General features: G+C 40.3%; 1 protein-coding gene across 1 annotated transcript in view; it reads left to right on the forward strand.

Annotated features, from left to right (window-relative positions):
* The first annotated feature begins 387 nt into the window (after window positions 1-387).
* The window catches only part of LOC110460949 (PRELI domain-containing protein 2-like), a 31,331-nt gene continuing 13,462 nt past the window's right edge, over window positions 388-18,256 (forward strand). Inside the window, exons 1-5 of the mRNA XM_021514180.1 lie at window positions 388-594; window positions 3,003-3,060; window positions 5,127-5,200; window positions 14,465-14,625; window positions 18,053-18,158. Of these exons, the coding sequence (XP_021369855.1) occupies window positions 520-594; window positions 3,003-3,060; window positions 5,127-5,200; window positions 14,465-14,625; window positions 18,053-18,158 (474 nt within the window). The 5' untranslated portion in view covers window positions 388-519. The remainder of the gene's footprint in view (window positions 595-3,002; window positions 3,061-5,126; window positions 5,201-14,464; window positions 14,626-18,052; window positions 18,159-18,256) is intronic.

The raw sequence follows: 18,256 nt of genomic DNA on the forward strand, positions 1-18,256 counted from the left end.
CGACAATGCATTTCATTTTGGACTTTAGCTAGGCCTATTCACCCTATAGAAACACTTGTTTTCATTTTAATTCCAAAGGTCATCATAAAATGTAAATATGCTGACAAAAATATTTATTGAAGTGTAAGATACTGAAAAATTCCTTGATCCGATTTGGGTCCGGACACTTAATTGATTCGCAAAAGTCAGTACGCTAAATTATGTAAGAAACCCACCCGGTAGAAACATCGACGGAATTAGAACAGAAGCGAATGTTATTCCAACTGTAGCACACTTTTAATGGGCTGATATATTAAACGGCTGAAAGGCAGATTGATGATTTGCACGGTCGTTGGTCTTATGTCGCCAAGACTGTAAGAGTTGTCTACCCTATTTCAGTGTGTTACGAACTCTTTAGTGAGCGTAGAGAGAGGGTACAAAAAGTGTGGTGTTATAAAGTTACGTAATGTTCTATTCGGCTGCTCGCCACGATAAACAAGGCCACTGATCAGCACCTCGGAGACCGAAGGCAGTCAGAACATGGTGGTGTCTGTCGATGTGATTCACACCTTTAAATATCCACTTGACTTTGTCGTGAACACTCACTTCACAAAGGTGACACTGGTTTTTCATTGCTTGAAATCAGTTTCCAGATTGCAAATTACAGCTGAATTATAATTTGTATTTCACACGTCTGAGGTATTTGACAATATACGTCTCCATGCTAACTTGCACCAGTCTGAAACTAGTCCATGGATTACTCCGTTTTTTAGGGGAAATTGATCAACAAAATGACTATAACTTTTCGTGAAAATAAGGACATTCTGTAACACATTGCGAACGTTTCTTTTTTAATGTACAGAACAACACCCTATTATAGTGATAATAAAATACGGTATATACTAGTAGGAACACATATATATATAAATCATTGGAAGATCAAGACAGAATTGCTTCAATATCATTTTCTTATAAATAAATGATTTTTGACTAAATTGATAAATTTAGATGTATTAAAACTAATAGAACATAACATTCAACATATTAAACAGGACATTTTTGTGTCATTCTGATAATACATTTGCATAACACACAATTTCATTGTAACCAAAATGGCTTACTGTTGAAGTGTCAGTGATTGAAAACTTTCACTACATTGGGTACGAAGCAAAGAAAAGTGAAATTGTGAAAAGGTACTGCATGTTCATTGAGTTATGTTTGGGGAAACATTAACATTATAAAGTGCCAGAGCAATCAGAAAGCTAGCTTTATACACATATTTTCTTGGTACAACAGCCAATAGGAAGTTAAACAAAGCTGAAGTGAAAGATTGAATCTTATCCATTGGTTTCAAAGTGCTATAACAAATTGCCAGAATAATACAATGCATCCCCTTATCTTGGGGCCCCTTTGCCGCATGCTTGTGTTCATAATTGACACTGCCTCGTTTTAAAATCAGCATTTGGCCGTTATTTGAGCTAAATTTAATGAGGTTTTCCCCGTGCAAATCTCAAGTTGACAAACTTGGCATTTGGAATGGACTATGAATATGGGGATAGCACTAAGCAGCAGGGATAATCCTGGAGGGAGCCATTGGCCCTCAATACTGAAATTGACCCCACCGTGTTCCAATATTCTTTTAATTCTACATAGAATGGCCCCTCTTTATGTGGATATTGACTAAAAATTGATGAAAATGGCCCACTGCTCTAAAATTCCGGGATTATGCCTGAAGCATGGAAATAAAACTTTGTGCAGACAACATGCATGTACATTCAAAAATTGAAATATATTTTTTTTATTTGACTATATCCCTATAAAGGTACCAAAAATATCCTGAGTATCATATATATATACATGTGCTTTATTTTAGGAATCTTACATAACAGATAACAAATATCCAAATGCAATTATAAAGGATAGAGACATTTTGGTTTATAACTGGTTCTTCTAATAATTTTTTACCTCAAATAGTTGCAAACTTTTTAATTGTAACTTTTGAACTTTTAGCAATGTAGAGTATTACTTTGATCAGGTTCCACGTCATAACCTTTAAATTTTTATTAGCTCACCTGGCCCAAGTGAGCTTATGCCGTGGCGTCTGGCTTCAATATTTTACTTTGAACAGTTTCTTCTTAATAACCATAAGGCCTAGGGTGATGATATTTGGCCAGAAGCAAACTGGGATGAAGGGCTACCAAGTTTGTTCAAATGAATGACCGTGACCCATTTTCAAGGTCACAGGGGTCAAATATGTAAAAAAAACTTACACGACTTCTTCTGAATAACTAAAAGGCTGTGGATGTTGATATTTGGCCAGTATCATGCTTGGATGAAGGGCTACCAAGTTTGTTAAAGTAAATGACCTTCACATATATTCAAGGTCACAGGGGTCAAATATATTTGAAACCTTTAAACGACTTCTTCTGAATAAGCAAAATGCCCAGGGTGATGATATTGGTCAGTAGCATGCTGGGATAAAGGGCTACCAAGTTTGTTCAAATGAATGACTTTGACCCACTTTCAAGATCACATTTAGTCAAATATGTGTACCGTTGGTGATATTTTGCCAGTTGCATGCTGAGATTGAAGGGCTATAAAATTTGTTCAACGTAATGTTTGACTTTCAAGGTCACAGGGGTCAACTGATTGTAAATCTTTTAACAGGTTCTTTTGAATGACTTATAGTCATGGATACTGATATTTTGCCTGTAGCTTTATTTAAGATCACTTTAAAGGTTACAAGTGCTAGATTAATACCAGGTGAGCGATGCAGGCCCATTGGGCCTCTTGTTAATTCATGTAATATATTTAATATACACTTTCAGTGTTGGATCCAGAGATATCCAGTTCTTTGTTACCAATGTATAAATTGATGTTTTCAAGGAAATCAGTTTAATTTGCCAGGGGTTAGAGTGGAGGGGGGGGGGGGGGGGNGCAGAGATCCTTTAGAATCTTCTGATCTTTAATATTCTCACAGTTTAAATTAAACTTTATTTTTCATGCTCTTCTTACTCTTTCAGTATCCAAATGCCAAAGAGAAGTATGTTCAGAAAATTGAAACCATAGAGCAACAAATTGGTAAGTAACTTTGTATATAATGCTGTGATAATTCTTCCTTTTCGTTTTATGATGGGCTAGTTGTTTGGGTCCACTCCAAGCATTTTAGGCATTTCCTAGAATCTGTATTGAGCATGTTAAGGGCATTGCTATTATTTTGGGATGTATAGTACCACAATCTGATTAAAATCATCTGTTACATGGCTCCGCCTGAACATCTGAATGTGCCGCGGTCAGGGTCGAGTTAAAGTGACCTTTAGATGAACCAATCAGAGGCGTGCTGGCAAAAGTTTGCCAGCGAATCGAAATATCATGGTTGAAAGATAAATAGCGAAGGGTATCAAACAGATTAGTTTTCCAAAACAAATATGGCGGCGGGAACTGACGTTTCTACAACGCCAAGGAAAACATACCAAACAAGGTAATAATTGCGTAGGCAACACCACCATACCGTCTTTCTTCTCTATTAAAGCTTCGAATATCTTTTTCTGTTTGGGTTTCAGACGATCAATCTCAAATAACTTTCCCATCATTCTCATCAATGTCCGACATATTTGTTACAACTCCGAGGGCCCTTTTGAAAGAGGGTCTCTGATTGGTCAAAATTTAATGAGTGTTTATAAATATAAAGGTCACCTGAATGTGACCCTGACCGCGGCACACTCAGATGTTCAGGCGTAGTACGAAGTTAACGAAGCCATGTAACATATGATTTTAATAAGATTGTACAGTACCATGGCATGCAGATGTAAATCAAGTTCTGTATTTAACAATCAAAGATTTAAAAGTTTTTACATTTCTAATATATTATATAGAAAATGTATGTCAAAGTACAGCACTTTACAGTGACCGAAGTAAACATTTTAATTAGTGTAAATGTGTAAATGTTGTTTATAGTATGTAGCTTACTTGGCCCAAAGATGAAACCTATAGATAGTGTTTCTACTAATTCAAAATATATATAAAAAAAATCCTTCTTCATTTAAAATCCTTCTTCTTCTGTACGGATAAAGGGGTTTTAACCAAATCTGACCTGGAGCATCTTTTGGCTCCAAGGACTTTAAGATGTATAAATAAGACATAAAACTAACCATGCTACAAAGTCCCAGAGTCATAACATGGAATTAACAGAGATTCCCACCCAATAACCATATCAAAGTAAGCCCAATACATGTGCCTAGTCATAACATGGAATTAACAGAGATTCCCACCCAATAACCATAACATGGAATTAACAGAGATTCCCACCCAATAACCATATCTAATTAACAGAGATTCCCACCCAATAGCCATAACATGGAATTAACAGAGATTCCCACCCAAGAACCATATCTAATTAACAGAGATTCCCACCCAATAACCATATCAAATTAAGCCCAATACATGTGCCTAGTCATGATATGGAGACAGTTGAGATCCTTTCACATATAATCATGCATATAAGGGTTAGGCAAGAAATGAAAAATATATTCATGCTACCATAGTTGGTCTGGAGGTCCACACCCTCCCCAGGGAAGTTTAGTACCTGAGTTATTAAATGAAAATGGATGAGATCCAAACCCTTCAAGAATGTAAGTATTTGGTAGACATGAAGAAACATACATCAATGCTATCAGGATTGGTTCAGGTGCCATGCCTCTCCCCAGGGGACTATAATTCCCAGGGTCATAAGCCAGACCTTGTTTTATACCAATATACACAAATTACACATACAGAATGAACATGCAGATCTCAACCAAATTTTCTTTGTTGAAGGGATTACAGTTTACATAATTTGTTTGTTCGGGGAATATTTTATCTTTTAAATTACGTTAAATGTATTCTTTTTTGTGAATTATGTCTATTTTTCATGTTGTTTTTTGTCGTAAATGACTTGTTGTTAATGAATGATTTAAGCAATTCATGGGACCAGGAAACCAGATGTTATATAAAAGAAATGGGACTATATCTCTCTAGAGGTTTTAATAAAAGCTAAAATTATATATTCTGAAGGCTACATGTGTAGATGTCATTGACATTTAGTTCAAACTAAACTATTACAACTCTTTTTATCAAACTGCTTCCCTGTCATGTTATGTTATATTTAGACAAGAACAGTGGAGTAAACTACATACGAAGGATAGCTACATGTCATAACGTCATACCGGCAGTCCTCCGTCTGGTAAGTATGTCGTACCAACTGTCATACCGGCAGTCCTCTGTCTAGTAAGCATGTCATACTGGCAGGGGTATCTCATACTGGCAATCCTCCTTCTGGTTAGTACATTGTACCAACAGTCATACGTTTGTCTGATGAGGATGTCATACTGGCAGGGGTATCTCATACTGGCAGTACTCCGTCTGGTCAGTATGGCGTACCAACAGGCCTACGATTGTCTGATGAGTATGCCATACTTGCAGTCCTCCGTCTAGTAAGTATGTCATACTGGCAAGTATATTGTACCATCAGTCCTACGTTTGTCTTACGGGTATGTCATACTGACAGTCCTCCGTCTGGGAAGTATATTGTACCAACTGTCCTACGTTTGTCTGGGGTATGTCATACCCGCAGCCCTCCGTCTGGTAAGGATATTGTACCAACAGGCCTGCGTTTGTCTGGTGGGTATGTCATACCGGCAGTCCTCCGCCTAGAAAGTATGTCATACAAGCAGTCCTCCGTCTAGTAAGTATGTAATACTGGCAGTCCTCTGTCTAGTGATGATGTCATACTGGCAGACCTCCTTTTGGTAAGTATATTGTCCCAACAGGCCTTCTTTTGGCTGATGAGTATGTCAAACTTGCAGTCCTCTGTCTAGTAAGCATGTCATACTGGCAGACCTCCTTCTGGTAAGATGGGTATGTCATACTTGCAGTCCTCCTTCTGGTAAGTATATTATACCAACAGTCCTACCTTTGTCTGATGGGTATCTTATACTGGCAGTCCTCAGTCTGGTAAGTATGTCGTACCAACTGTCATACCGGCAGTCCTCAGTCTGGTAAGTATGTGACCGCGGCACACTCAGATGTTCAGGCGGAGCCATGTAAAAGATGATTTTAATCAGATTGTGGTACTATACATCAGACGGAGGACTGCAAGTACGACATACTGACGAGGCGGAGGACTGTTGGTACAACAGTCCTACGTTGTCTGATGAGTATGGCATACTGGCAGTCCTGGAGGACTGCCAGTACGACATACTGACGAGGCGGAGGACTGTTGGTACACTATACTTACCAGAAGTAGGACTGCCAGTATGCCATACTCATCAGACAAACGTAGTAATGTTGGTACAATATAATTACCCGACGGAGGACTGCCAGTATTACATACTTACTAGACAGAGGACTGCAAGTTTGACATACTCATCAGACAATCGTAGGCCTGTTGGTACAATATACTCCCATCAGGCAAACGTAGGAATGTTGGTTCAATATACTAACCAGAAGGATGACTGCCAGTATGACCTACTCATCAGACAAACGTATGACTGTTGGTACGACATGCTGACCAGACGGAGGACTCCCGGTATGACATACTCACCAGACGGAGGACTATACTTACCAGAAGGAGTACTGCCAGTATGACATGCCCATCAGACAAACGAAGGACTGTTCGTACTACATACTTACCAGACTGAGGACTGCCGGTATGACGTACTTACCAGACGGAAGACTGCCAGTATGAAATACTTACCAGACAAAGGTAGGACTGTTGGTATAATATACTTACCAGACAAACGTAGTAATGTTGGTACAATAAAATTACCAGACGGAGGACTATACTTACCAGAAGTAGGACTGCCAGTATGACCTACTCATCAGACAAACGTAGCGTAGGACTGTTGGTATAATATACTTACCAGAAGTAGGACTGCCAGTATGCCATACTCATCAGACAAACGTATGACTGTTGGTACAATGTACTAACCAGAAGGATGACTGCCAGTATGATATACTTACCAGACGGAAGACTGCCAGTATGAAATACTTACCAGACAAACCTAGGACTGTTGGTACACTATACTTACCAGAAGTAGGACTGCCAGTATGCCATACTCATCAGACAACGTAGGACTGTTGTACCAACAGTCCTACGTTTGTCTGGTAAGTATATCATACTGGCAGTCCTCCTTCTGGTTAGTATATTGTACCAACAGTCCTACGTTTGTCTGATGAGTATGTCATACTTGCAGTCCTCTGTCTAGTAAGTATGTCATACTGGCAGTCCTCCTTCTGGTTAGTATATTGTCCCAACAGTCCTACGTTTGTCTGATGGGTATGTCATTCCGGCAGTCCTCTGTCTGGTAAGTATATTGTACCAACAGTCCTACGTTTGTCTGATGAGTATGTCATACTGGCAGTCCTCTGTCTAGTAAGTATGTCATACTGGCAGTCCTCTGTCTGGTAAGTATATTGTACCAACAGTCCTACGTTTGTCTGATGGGTATGTCATTCCGGCAGTCCTCCGTCTGGTAAGTATATTGTACCAAAAGTCCTACGTTTGTCAGATGGGTATGTCATACTGGCAGTCCTCAGTCTGGTAAGTATGTTGTACCAACAGTCCTACGTTTGTCTGATGGGTAAGTCATACCGGCAGTCCTCCGTCTGGTAAGTATATTGTACCAAAAGTCCTACGTTTGTCAGATGGGTATGTCATACTGGCAGTCCTCCGTCTGGTCAGTATGTCGTACCAACAGTCCTCCGACTGGTAAGTATGTTGTACCAACAGTCCTCCGTCTGGTCAGTATGTCGTACCAACAGTCCTCCGTCTGGTCAGTATGTCGTACTGGCAGTCCTCCGTCTGGTCAGTATGTCGTACCAACAGTCCTCAGTCTGGTCAGTATATCGTACCAACAGTCCTACGTTTGTCTGGTAAGTATGTCATACTGGCAGTCTTCCGTCTGGTAAGTATGTCATACCGGCAGTCCTCCTTTTGGTTAGTATATTGTACCAACAGTCCTACGTTTGTCTGATGGGTATGTCATACCGGCAGTCCTCCGGCTGGTAAATATATTGTACGAACAGTCCTACGTTTGTCTGATGGGTATGTCATACCGGCAGTCCTCCGTCTGGTAAATATATTGTACGAACAGTCCTACGTTTGCCTGATGGGTATGTCATACTGGCAGTCCTCCTTCTGGTAAGTATATTGTACGTCTGATGGGTATGTCATACCGGCAGTCCTCCGTCTGGTAAGTATATTGTACGAACAGTCCTACGTTTGCCTGATGGGGATGTCATACTGGCAGTCCTCCGTCTGGTAATTTTATTGTACCAACATTCCTACGTTTGTCTGATGGGTATGTCATACTGGCAGTCTTCCGTCTGGTAAGTATGTTGTTCGAACAGTCCTTCGTTTGTCTGATGGGTATGTCATACTGACAGTCCTCCGTCTGGTAAGTATGTTGTACCAACAGTCCTACGTTTGTCTGATGGGTATGTCATACCGGCAGTCCTCTGTCTGGTAAGTATGTCATACTTGCAGTCCTCCGTCTGGTAAGTATGTTGTACCAACAGTCCTACGTTTGTTTAGTATATTGTACCAACAGTCCTACGTTTGTATGATGGGTATGTCATACTGGCAGTCCTCTTTCTGGTTAGTGTATTGTACCAACAGTCCTACGTTTGTCTGATTGGTATGTCATACTGGCACTCCTCCGTCCGGTCAGTATGTCGCTGTCTGGTAAGTATGTCATACTTGCAGTCCTCCGTCTTGTAAGTATGTTGTACCAACAGTCCTACGTATGTCATACCGGCAGTCCTCTGTCTGGTAAGTATGTCATACTGGCAGTCCTCCTTCTGGTAAGTATGTTGTACCAACATTCCTACGTTTGTCTGATGGGTATCTCATACTGGCAGTCCTCCGTCTGGTAAGTATATTGTCCCAACAGTCCTACGTTTGTCTGATGGGTATGTCATACCGGCAGTCCTCTGTCTGGTAAGTATGTCATACTGGCAGTCTTCCGTCTGGTAAGTATGTCATACTGGCAGTCTTCAGTCTGGTAAGTATGTCATGCTGGCAGTCCTCCTTCTGGTTAGTATATTGTACCAACAGTATGTCGTACCAACAGTCCTACGTTTGTCTGGTAAGTGGTAAGTATGTTGTACGAACAGTCCTGCGTTTGTCTGATGGGTATGTCATACTGACAGTCCTCCGTCTGGTAAGTATGTTGTTTGTCTGATGGGTATGTCATACCGGCAGTCCTCTGTCTGGTAAGTATGTCATACTGGCAGTCTTCAGTCTGGTAAGTATGTCATGCTGGCAGTCCTCCTTCTGGTTAGTATATTGTACCAAAAGTATGTCGTACAAACAGTCCTACGTTTGTCTGATGGGTATCTCATACTGGCAGTCCTCCGTCTGGTAATTTTATTGTACCAACATTCCTACGTTTGTCTGATGGGTATCTCATACTGGCAGTCCTCCGTCTGGTCAGTATATTGTACCAACAGTCCTACGTTTGTCTGGTAAGTATGTCATACTGGCAGTCCTCCGTCTGGTCAGTATGTTGTACCAACAGTCCTACGTTTGTCTGGTAAGTATGTCATACTGGCAGTCTTCAGTCTGGTAAGTATGTCATGCTGGCAGTCCTCCTTCTGGTTAGTATATTGTACCAACTGTCCTACTTTTGTCTGATGGGTATGTCATACTGGCAGTCCTCTTTCTGGTTAGTATATTGTACCAACAGTCCTACGTTTGTCTGATGGGTATGTCAGTAAGTATATTGTACCAACAGTCCTACGTTTGTCTGATGAGTATGTCATACTGGCAGTCCTCCATCTGGTAAGTATGTCGTACCAACAGTCCTTCGTTTGTCTGATGGGTATGTCATACTGACAGTCCTCCGTCTGGTCAGTATATTGTACCAACAGACCTACGTTTGTCTGATGAGTATGTCATACTGGCAGTCCTCTGTCTAGTAAGTATGTCATACTGGCAGTCCTCTGTCTGGTAAGTATATTGTACCAACAGTCCTACGTTTGTCTGATGGGTATGTCATACTGGCAGTCCTCCGTCTGGTAAATATATTGTACCAACAGTCCTACGTTTGCCTGATGGGTATGTCATACTGGCAGTCCTCCGTTGATGGGTATGTCATACTGGCAGTCCTCCGTTGATGGGTATGTCATACTGGCAGTCCTCCGTTGATGGGTATGTCATACTGGCAGTCCTCCGTTGATGGGTATGTCATACTGGCAGTCCTCCGTCGGGTAAATATATTGTACCAACAGTCCTACGTTTGACAGTCCTACGTTTGTCTGGTAAGTATGTCATACTGGCAGTCCTCCTTCTGGTTAGTATATTGTACCAGCAGTCCTACGTTTGTCTGATGGGTATGGCATACCGGCAGTCCTCCGTCTGGTAATTTTATTGTACCAACATTCCTCCGTTTGTCTGATGGGTATGTCATACTTCTGGTAAGTATGTCGTACCACCAGCCCTACGTTTGTCTGATGGATATGTCATCCTGGCAGTTGTCCGTCTGGTAAGTATGTTTTACGAACAGTCCTACGTTTGTCTGACGGGTATGTCATACTGGCAGTCTTCCGTCTGGTAAGTATGTCATACTGGCAGTCCTCTGTCTGGTAAGTATGTCGTACCAACAGTCCTACGTTTGTCTGATGGATATGTCATACTGGCAGTTGTCCGTCTGGTAAGTATGTTGTACGAACAGTCCTACGTTTGTCTGATGGGTATGTCATACTGGAAGTCCTCCGTCTGGTCAGTATATTGTACCAACAGTCCTACGTTTGTCTGATGCGTATGTCATACTGGCAGTCCACCGTCTGGTTAGTATATTGTACCAACTGTCCTACTTTTGTCTGATGGGTATGTCATACTGGCAGTCTTCCGTCTGGTAAGTATGTCATACTGGCAGTCCTCCTTCTGGTTAGTATATTGTACCAACAGTCCTACGTTTGTCTGATGGGTATGTCATACTGGCAGTCCTCCGTCTGGTAAGTATGTTGTACCAACAGTCCTCCGTCTGGTCAGTATGTCGTACCAACAGTCCTCCGTTTGGTCAGTATGTCGTACTGGCAGTCCTCCGTCTGGTCAGTATGTCGTACCAACTGTCCTCCGTCTGGTCAGTATGTCGTACCAACAGTCCTCCGCCTGGTCAGTATGTCGTACCAACAGTCCTACGTTTGTCTGATGGGTATGTCATACTGGCAGTCCTCCGTCTGGTCAGTATATTGTACCAACAGTCCTACGTTTGTCTGATGAGTATGTCATACTGGCAGTCCTCCGTCTGGTAAGTATGTTGTACGAACAGTCCTACGTTTGTCTGATGGGTATGTCATACTGGCAGTCCTCCGTCTGGTCAGTATATTGTACCAACAGTCCTACGTTTGTCTGATGGGTATGTCATACCAGCAGCCCTCTGTCTGGTAAGTATGTTGTACTAACTGTTCTCTGGTACATATATTGTACCAAAAGTCCTACGTTTGCCTGATGGGTATGTCATACTGGCAGTCCTCCATCTGGTAATTTTATTGTACCAACATTCCTACGTTTGTCTGATGGGTATGTCATACTAGCAGTCCTCTGTCTGGTAAGTATGTTGTACCAACAGTCCTACGTTTGTCTGGTAAGTAAGTATATTGTACCAACAGTCCTACGTTTGTCTGACGTGTATGTCATACTGGCAGTCCTCCGTCTGGTAAGTATATTGTACCAACAGTCCTACGTTTATGTTGTACTAACTGTTCTCTGGTACATATATTGTACCAAAAGTCCTACGTTTGCCTGATGGGCAGTCCTCCGTCTGGTAAGTATGTTGTACGAACAGTCCTACGTTTGTCTGATGGGTATGGCATACTGGCAGTCCTCCGTCTGGTCAGTATATTGTACCAACAGTCCTGTCAGTATATTGTACCAACAGTCCTACGTTTATGTTGTACTAACTGTTCTCTGGTACATATCCAACAGTCCTACGTTTGTCTGATGGGTATGTCATACTTGCAGTTCTCCGTCTGGTAAGTATGTTGTACTAACAGTCCTACGTTTGGCTGATGGGTATGTCATACTTGCAGTCCTCCGTCTGGTAAGTATGTTGTACTAACAGTCCTACGTTTGGCTGATGGGTATGTCATACTTGCAGTCCTCCGTCTGGTAAGTATATTGTACCAACAGTCCTACGTTTATGTTGTACTAACTGTTCTCTGGTACATATCCAACAGTCCTACGTTTGTCTGATGGGTATGTCCTACTGGCAGTCCTCCGTCTGGTCAGTATATTGTACCAACAGTCCTACGTTTATGTTGTACTAACTGTTCTCTGGTACATATATTGTACCAAAAGTCCTACGTTTGCCTGATGGGTATGTCATATTGGCAGTCCTCCATCTGGTAATTTTATTGTACCAACATTCCTACGTTTGTCTGTCCTACGTTTGTCTGATGAGTATGTCATACTGGCAGTCCTCCTTCTGGTAAGTATATTGTACCAACAGTCCTACGTTTGTCTGACGTGTATGTCATACTGGCAGTCCTCCGTCTGGTAATTTTATTGTACCAACATTCCTACGTTTGTCTGTCCTACGTTTGTCTGATGAGTATGTCATACTGGCAGTCCTCTGTCTAGTAAGTATGTCATACTGGCAGTCCTCTGTCTGGTAAGGATATTGTACCAACAGTCCTACGTTTGTCTGACGTGTATGTCATACTGGCAGTCCTCCGTCTGGTACGTATGTTGTACCAACAGTCCTACGTTTGTCTGGTAAGTATGTCATACTGGCAGTCCTCCTTCTGGTTAGTATATTGTACCAACAGTCCTACGTTTGTCTGATGGGGGTGTCATACTGGCAGTCCTCTGTCTGGTAAGTATGTCGTACTAACAGTCCTACGTTTGTCTGATGGGTATGTCATAGCAGTCCTCCTTCTGGTTAGTATATTGTACCAACAGTCCTACGTTTGTCTGACGTGTATGTCATACTGGCAGTCCTCCGTCTGGTAATTTTATTGTACCAACATTCCTACGTTTGTCTGATGGGTATGTCATACTAGCAGTCCTCTGTCTGGTAAGTATGTTGTACCAACAGTCCTACGTTTGTCTGGTAAGTAAGTATATTGTACCAACAGTCCTACGTTTGTCAGATGGGTATGTATGTCGTACCAACAGTCCTACGTTTGTCTGATGGGTATGTCATACTGGCAGTCCTCCGTCTGGTAAGTATATTGTACCAACAGTCCTACGTTTGTCAGATGGGTATGTCATACCGGCAGCCCTCTGTCTGGTAAGTATGTTGTACTAACTGTTCTCTGGTACATATATTGTACCAAAAGTCCTTTGGCAAGTATAAGATACTGGCAGTCCTTCGTCTGGTAAGACAACAGAATGTTTGTGTTGTACTTTTACAGCGTTTGTTGTTTAAATATGATGTACCAGCAATCCTCTGATTGGTATGTTTGTCATACTGGCAGTCCTCCGATCATTAAGAGTGATGTACAGACAGTCCTCTGATCGGTAAGTATGATGTATCAACAGTCCTCCGATTGGTAAGTATGATGTACTGACAGTCCTCTGTTTGGCAAGTTTTAATGATGTACCGACAGTCCTCTGTTTGGCAAGTTTAATGAAGTACCGACAGTCCTCTGTTTGGTAAGTTTAATGAAGTACCGACAGTCCTCTGTTTGGCAAGTTTAATGAAGTACTGACAGTCTTCTGTTTGGTAGGTTTTAATGATGTACCGACAGTCCTCTGTTTGGTAAGTATGATGTGCAGTCTGTCATCTGTTTGGTAGGTTTTAATGATGTACCAACAGTCATGCAGTACATAGTGGCAATGCGTACTACATTTTCTAGTTATGGTCTAACCTTTGGGATGGTGCCAGAGGTTTTGCCCTTCGCAAGTTATGTGTTCTGTCACCTGACCAAGCAAAGTTCTGAAAATTGGTACTTACTGCTCTCTTTTTTGTATTCAGCTTTACAAGGGTGCCAGACTGGTTAACCTGTTGTCAATATAATGTGACTTGGTGGAGTGTCAAAGCTCCCGCATCCATGTTACGACATTTCAGTTAAATAGCGAATGTCTCTGTATGACCTTTGCTGTTGTATGGTCATACAATTAATTTGTCAGGTCAGTTTTCTTTGGCTAACCTACCTGTTGTATGTTTACATGTAGAATTAAAAAAGGGGGTAGCTGGGGAAATACCATTAAAATTGAAGCTAATCAGTTTTCTTGGTCTAACCTACCTGTTGTAGGTTTACATGTGAAAGTAAAAAAGGAGGTAGCTGGGGAAATACCATTAAAATTGAAGCTAATCAGTTTTCTTGGTCTAACCTTCCTGTTGTGGGTTTACATGTAAAATTAAAAAAGGGGTAGCTGGGGAAATACCATCAAAATTGAAGCTAAATACAAATTCAGTGATAATATGTATTGATGTTTCTGGTCACTATTGTGTTTTGTGATGAAATGTGGAGAATAGACTTGATTGTATTGTTTCAGATAAGTGCTTTGAATGTGAAGGAATTTCTTCTAGAGGAAAAGTCTTGGCTGGATGCCAAGAAACAATCTCTACATCTCAAAAGTCGCAACCTCACCTGGTGTAATTATGCAAATATGTGGGAAGAGTCAGTGTTCAAGCCTTGCCCAGAAAACCCCAAGTGGTGAGATTTTGTCCATCAGTAATGTCATGATGTTATAACACCAACTTGTAACTTAAGTCTAATGCTGCAACAGGTCTTGCTATCCAGACAGGCTCAAAATTAGATAAATAACTTTTCTACGCTTAATATTGAGGCAGAGCTATAGGTACGCATAGGTATCAATACCAAATTTGGTTTTAGTGTCTGTCTAGAATAAAACAGTAGCAGGTCCCAAATATGACGGGTGCAGAGTTAGTGCCTGACATGAGTTTCAGGTCCGGGATAAAGTTTCTGTCATAAAGTCCCAGCTTAGGGTTAGACTTTATAATACAAGATCCCTTGCTGAAGTGTTTGTCCAGAGTCTTTGATCCCAAGTAAGAGATTTTTCCACAGTCTGAGGTGCAAATTGAGATTTTTTTCTGCAGTCTTAGATACTGAATACGAGATTTTTCTATCGTTTAAGGTCCCTGGTAGGATATTTCTACAGCAGGAGGCCCACAGTAAGAGATTTCTTCAGTCTTAGGTCCCTTGTAAGATTTTTTTCTACAGTCTGAGGTCAGATTTATTGAGATATTTGTATGCCCCCGCCATAAAATTGGGGGGGGGGGGGGGGGCATATAATGTTGCCCATGTTAAACACCCGTCCCGTCGTGTCGCATCCTGTCTCAATTCAATGTAAACACTTGGAAACTTCATTCTTTGACAGATTTTGGTCAAACTTCATACAAAGGTCAAGAATGAGTATACTTCGGACATAGTTGTGTTTCATGGATCCAAGGTCAAGGCCAAGGTCACACTTGCTATATATAGAAAATCATCAACTGATTCAATGTAAACACTTAGCAACTTCATTCTAGCAACTTCATTCTTTCATCGATTTTGGTCAAACGTTATGCAAAGGTCAAGTATAGTATACTTCTGACATTCATGTGTTTCAGGGTTCCAAGGTCAAGGCCACGGTCATGGTCAAGGCCAAGGTCACTGTTGCTATATATAGAAAATCATCAACTGATTCAATTTAAACACTTAGCAACTTCATTCTTTCATGGATTTTGGTCAAACTTTATGCAAAGGTCAAGTATGAGTATACTTCGGACATTGTTGTGTTTCAGGGTTCCAAGGTCACTGTTGTTATATATAGAAAATCATCAACTGATTCAATTTAAACACTTAGCAACTTCATTCAATATGTTATGGAGATAGTAATAGCATACAAAAAAACCCATATGAATATTAAAATCAACTTATGTGTGCAGGTGTCAGTGTATCAAGATCAAAGTGGTTGTAACTTTTTTATAGAACACTGAAACTAATTTCACATGGCAGTGGGGGCATTTATGTCTCACAGACATTTTCTAGATTATTCTACAGTCAGGTCTATAGAGTAAGTGATTTCTACAATTTGAGATCTGAGTAAGTAAGAGATTTTTCTTCAGTCTGAGGTCGGAGTTAGTGACAGATTTTTTTTCTACAGTCTGAGGTGGAGAATAAGAGATTTCTACAGTTTGAGATCAGAGTAAGATTTAGGTAATTCATATTTCTGAGGTCCTGATTAAGAGACTTTTCTGATCTCATGAGGTCCGGAGTAAGCATGTCTGTTTAAATGCATACTTTAATCTCTTTATAACAATTATAAATAAGTTATGCGAACTTATATTAATCTTTTCGGCCGATGTTGGCTAGCAGGGAGTCTTAATGTGGGAGGAAATTAAACTGGAAGACCTTGAGCTAGAAAGCCCATGTGGTCAGGCAGGTGATCGCATACATCTCCATGTTCCATCAGAGACTCCAACCCTGGCCTGTAAAAGTAAAGATATACTCTACTCCACCAGACCATCTGAGGTTTAAGGGTCTCTATAAAGATTGAGTCCAGGGGGAGGGTGTCTTGTCCAGTTGTAGAATTAAATCTGAGATCCAGTTGTAGAATTAAATCTGGGATGCTGTTGTAGAATTAAATCTTAGATGCTGTTGTAGAATTAACTCTGAGATCCAGTTGTAGAATTAGATCTGAGCTCCAGTTGTAGAATTAAATCTTAGATGCTGTTGTAGAATTAAATCTGAAATGCTGTTGTAGAATTAAATCTTAGATGCTGTTGTAGAATTAAATCTTAGATCCAGTTGTAGAATTAGATCTGAGCTCCAGTTGTAGAATTAAATCTGAGATCCTTTTGTAGAATTAAATCTGAGATCAAGTTGTAGAATTAAATCTGTGATGCTGTTTTAGAATTAAATCTGAGCTCCAGTTGTAGAATTAAATCTGAAATGCTGTTGTAGAATTAAATCTGAAATGCTGTTGTAGAATTAAATCTTAGATCCAGTTGTAGAATTAGATCTGAGCTCCAGTTGTAGAATTAAATCTTAGATGCTGTTGTAGAATTAAATCTGAAATGCTGTTGTAGAATTAAATCTTAGATCCAGTTGTAGAATTAAATCTTAGATCCAGTTGTAGAATTAGATCTGAGCTCCAGTTGTAGAATTAAATCTGAGATCCAGATGTAGAATTAAATCTGAGATCCAGTTGTGGAATTAAATTTAAGTTCCGGTTGTAGAATTAAATCTGAGCTCCAGTTGTAGAATTAAATCTGGGATGCTGTTGTAGAATTAACTCTGAGATCCAGTTGTAGAAAAAAATCTGAGATGCTGTTGTAGAATTAACTCTGAGATCCAGTTGTAGAAAAAAATCTGAGATGCTGTTGTAGAATTAACTCTGAGATCCAGTTGTAGAAAAAAATCTGAGATGCTGTTGTAGAATTAAATCTGAAATGCTGTTGTAGAATTAAATCTGAGCTCCAGTTGTAGAATTAAATTTGAGCTCCAGTTGTAGAATTAAATTTGAGCTCCAGTTGTAGAATTAAATTTGAGCTCCGGTTGTAGAATTAAATCTGAAATGCTGTTGTAGAATTAAATCTGAAATGCTGTTGTAGAATTAAATCTTAGATGCTGTTGTAGAATTAAATCTTAGATGCTGTTGTAGAATTAACTCTGAGATCCAGTTGTAGAATTAAATCTTAGATGCTGTTGTAGAATTAACTCTGAGATCCAGTTGTAGAAAAAAATCTGAGATGCTGTTGTAGAATTAACTCTGAGATCCAGTTGTAGAAAAAAATCTGAGATGCTGTTGTAGAATTAAATCTGAAATGCTGTTGTAGAATTAAATCTGAGATCCAGTTGTAGAATTAAATCTGAGATCCAGTTCTAACGTATTGTCAGATACTAAGTAATAGAAGACAGCCACCATGGCAGCCATTTTGTCTACTCGTCCTGTTTTGCTGGTATCATAATGCAACTTGACATTTTATTGGAAAGTGGTCTAAGGCTTGATGAGCTTCTTTAGTTAGATAAAAATAGAGCTTACTGCTCTCTATGAGAGTTACCTCCCTTCTCCTTAAGGCTAATCATATTAGAAGCATACCAGTCTCCTGATATAATGTTTTTGAATTAATTCCAGGACACAGTTAAAACAGCATGGTGTTATTGACATTCAAGGCATCGGACCCTTTGGCAGAGTCATTGAAATGTTTGCTGAGAAATTCCTTCATGCTGGTGTGAAGAGGGTAAGTATGTGTCGAACTTCTGTAAATAAAGATGAAGAGGATGGTACAGTAGATACAGTCTACCCCCTAACTTGTGAGTAACAGGGATGGTACAGTAG

Source organism: Mizuhopecten yessoensis, unplaced genomic scaffold (assembly GCF_002113885.1).
Source record: "Mizuhopecten yessoensis strain PY_sf001 unplaced genomic scaffold, ASM211388v2 scaffold10525, whole genome shotgun sequence".
Classification (NCBI taxonomy): Eukaryota; Metazoa; Mollusca; class Bivalvia; order Pectinida; family Pectinidae; genus Mizuhopecten; species Mizuhopecten yessoensis.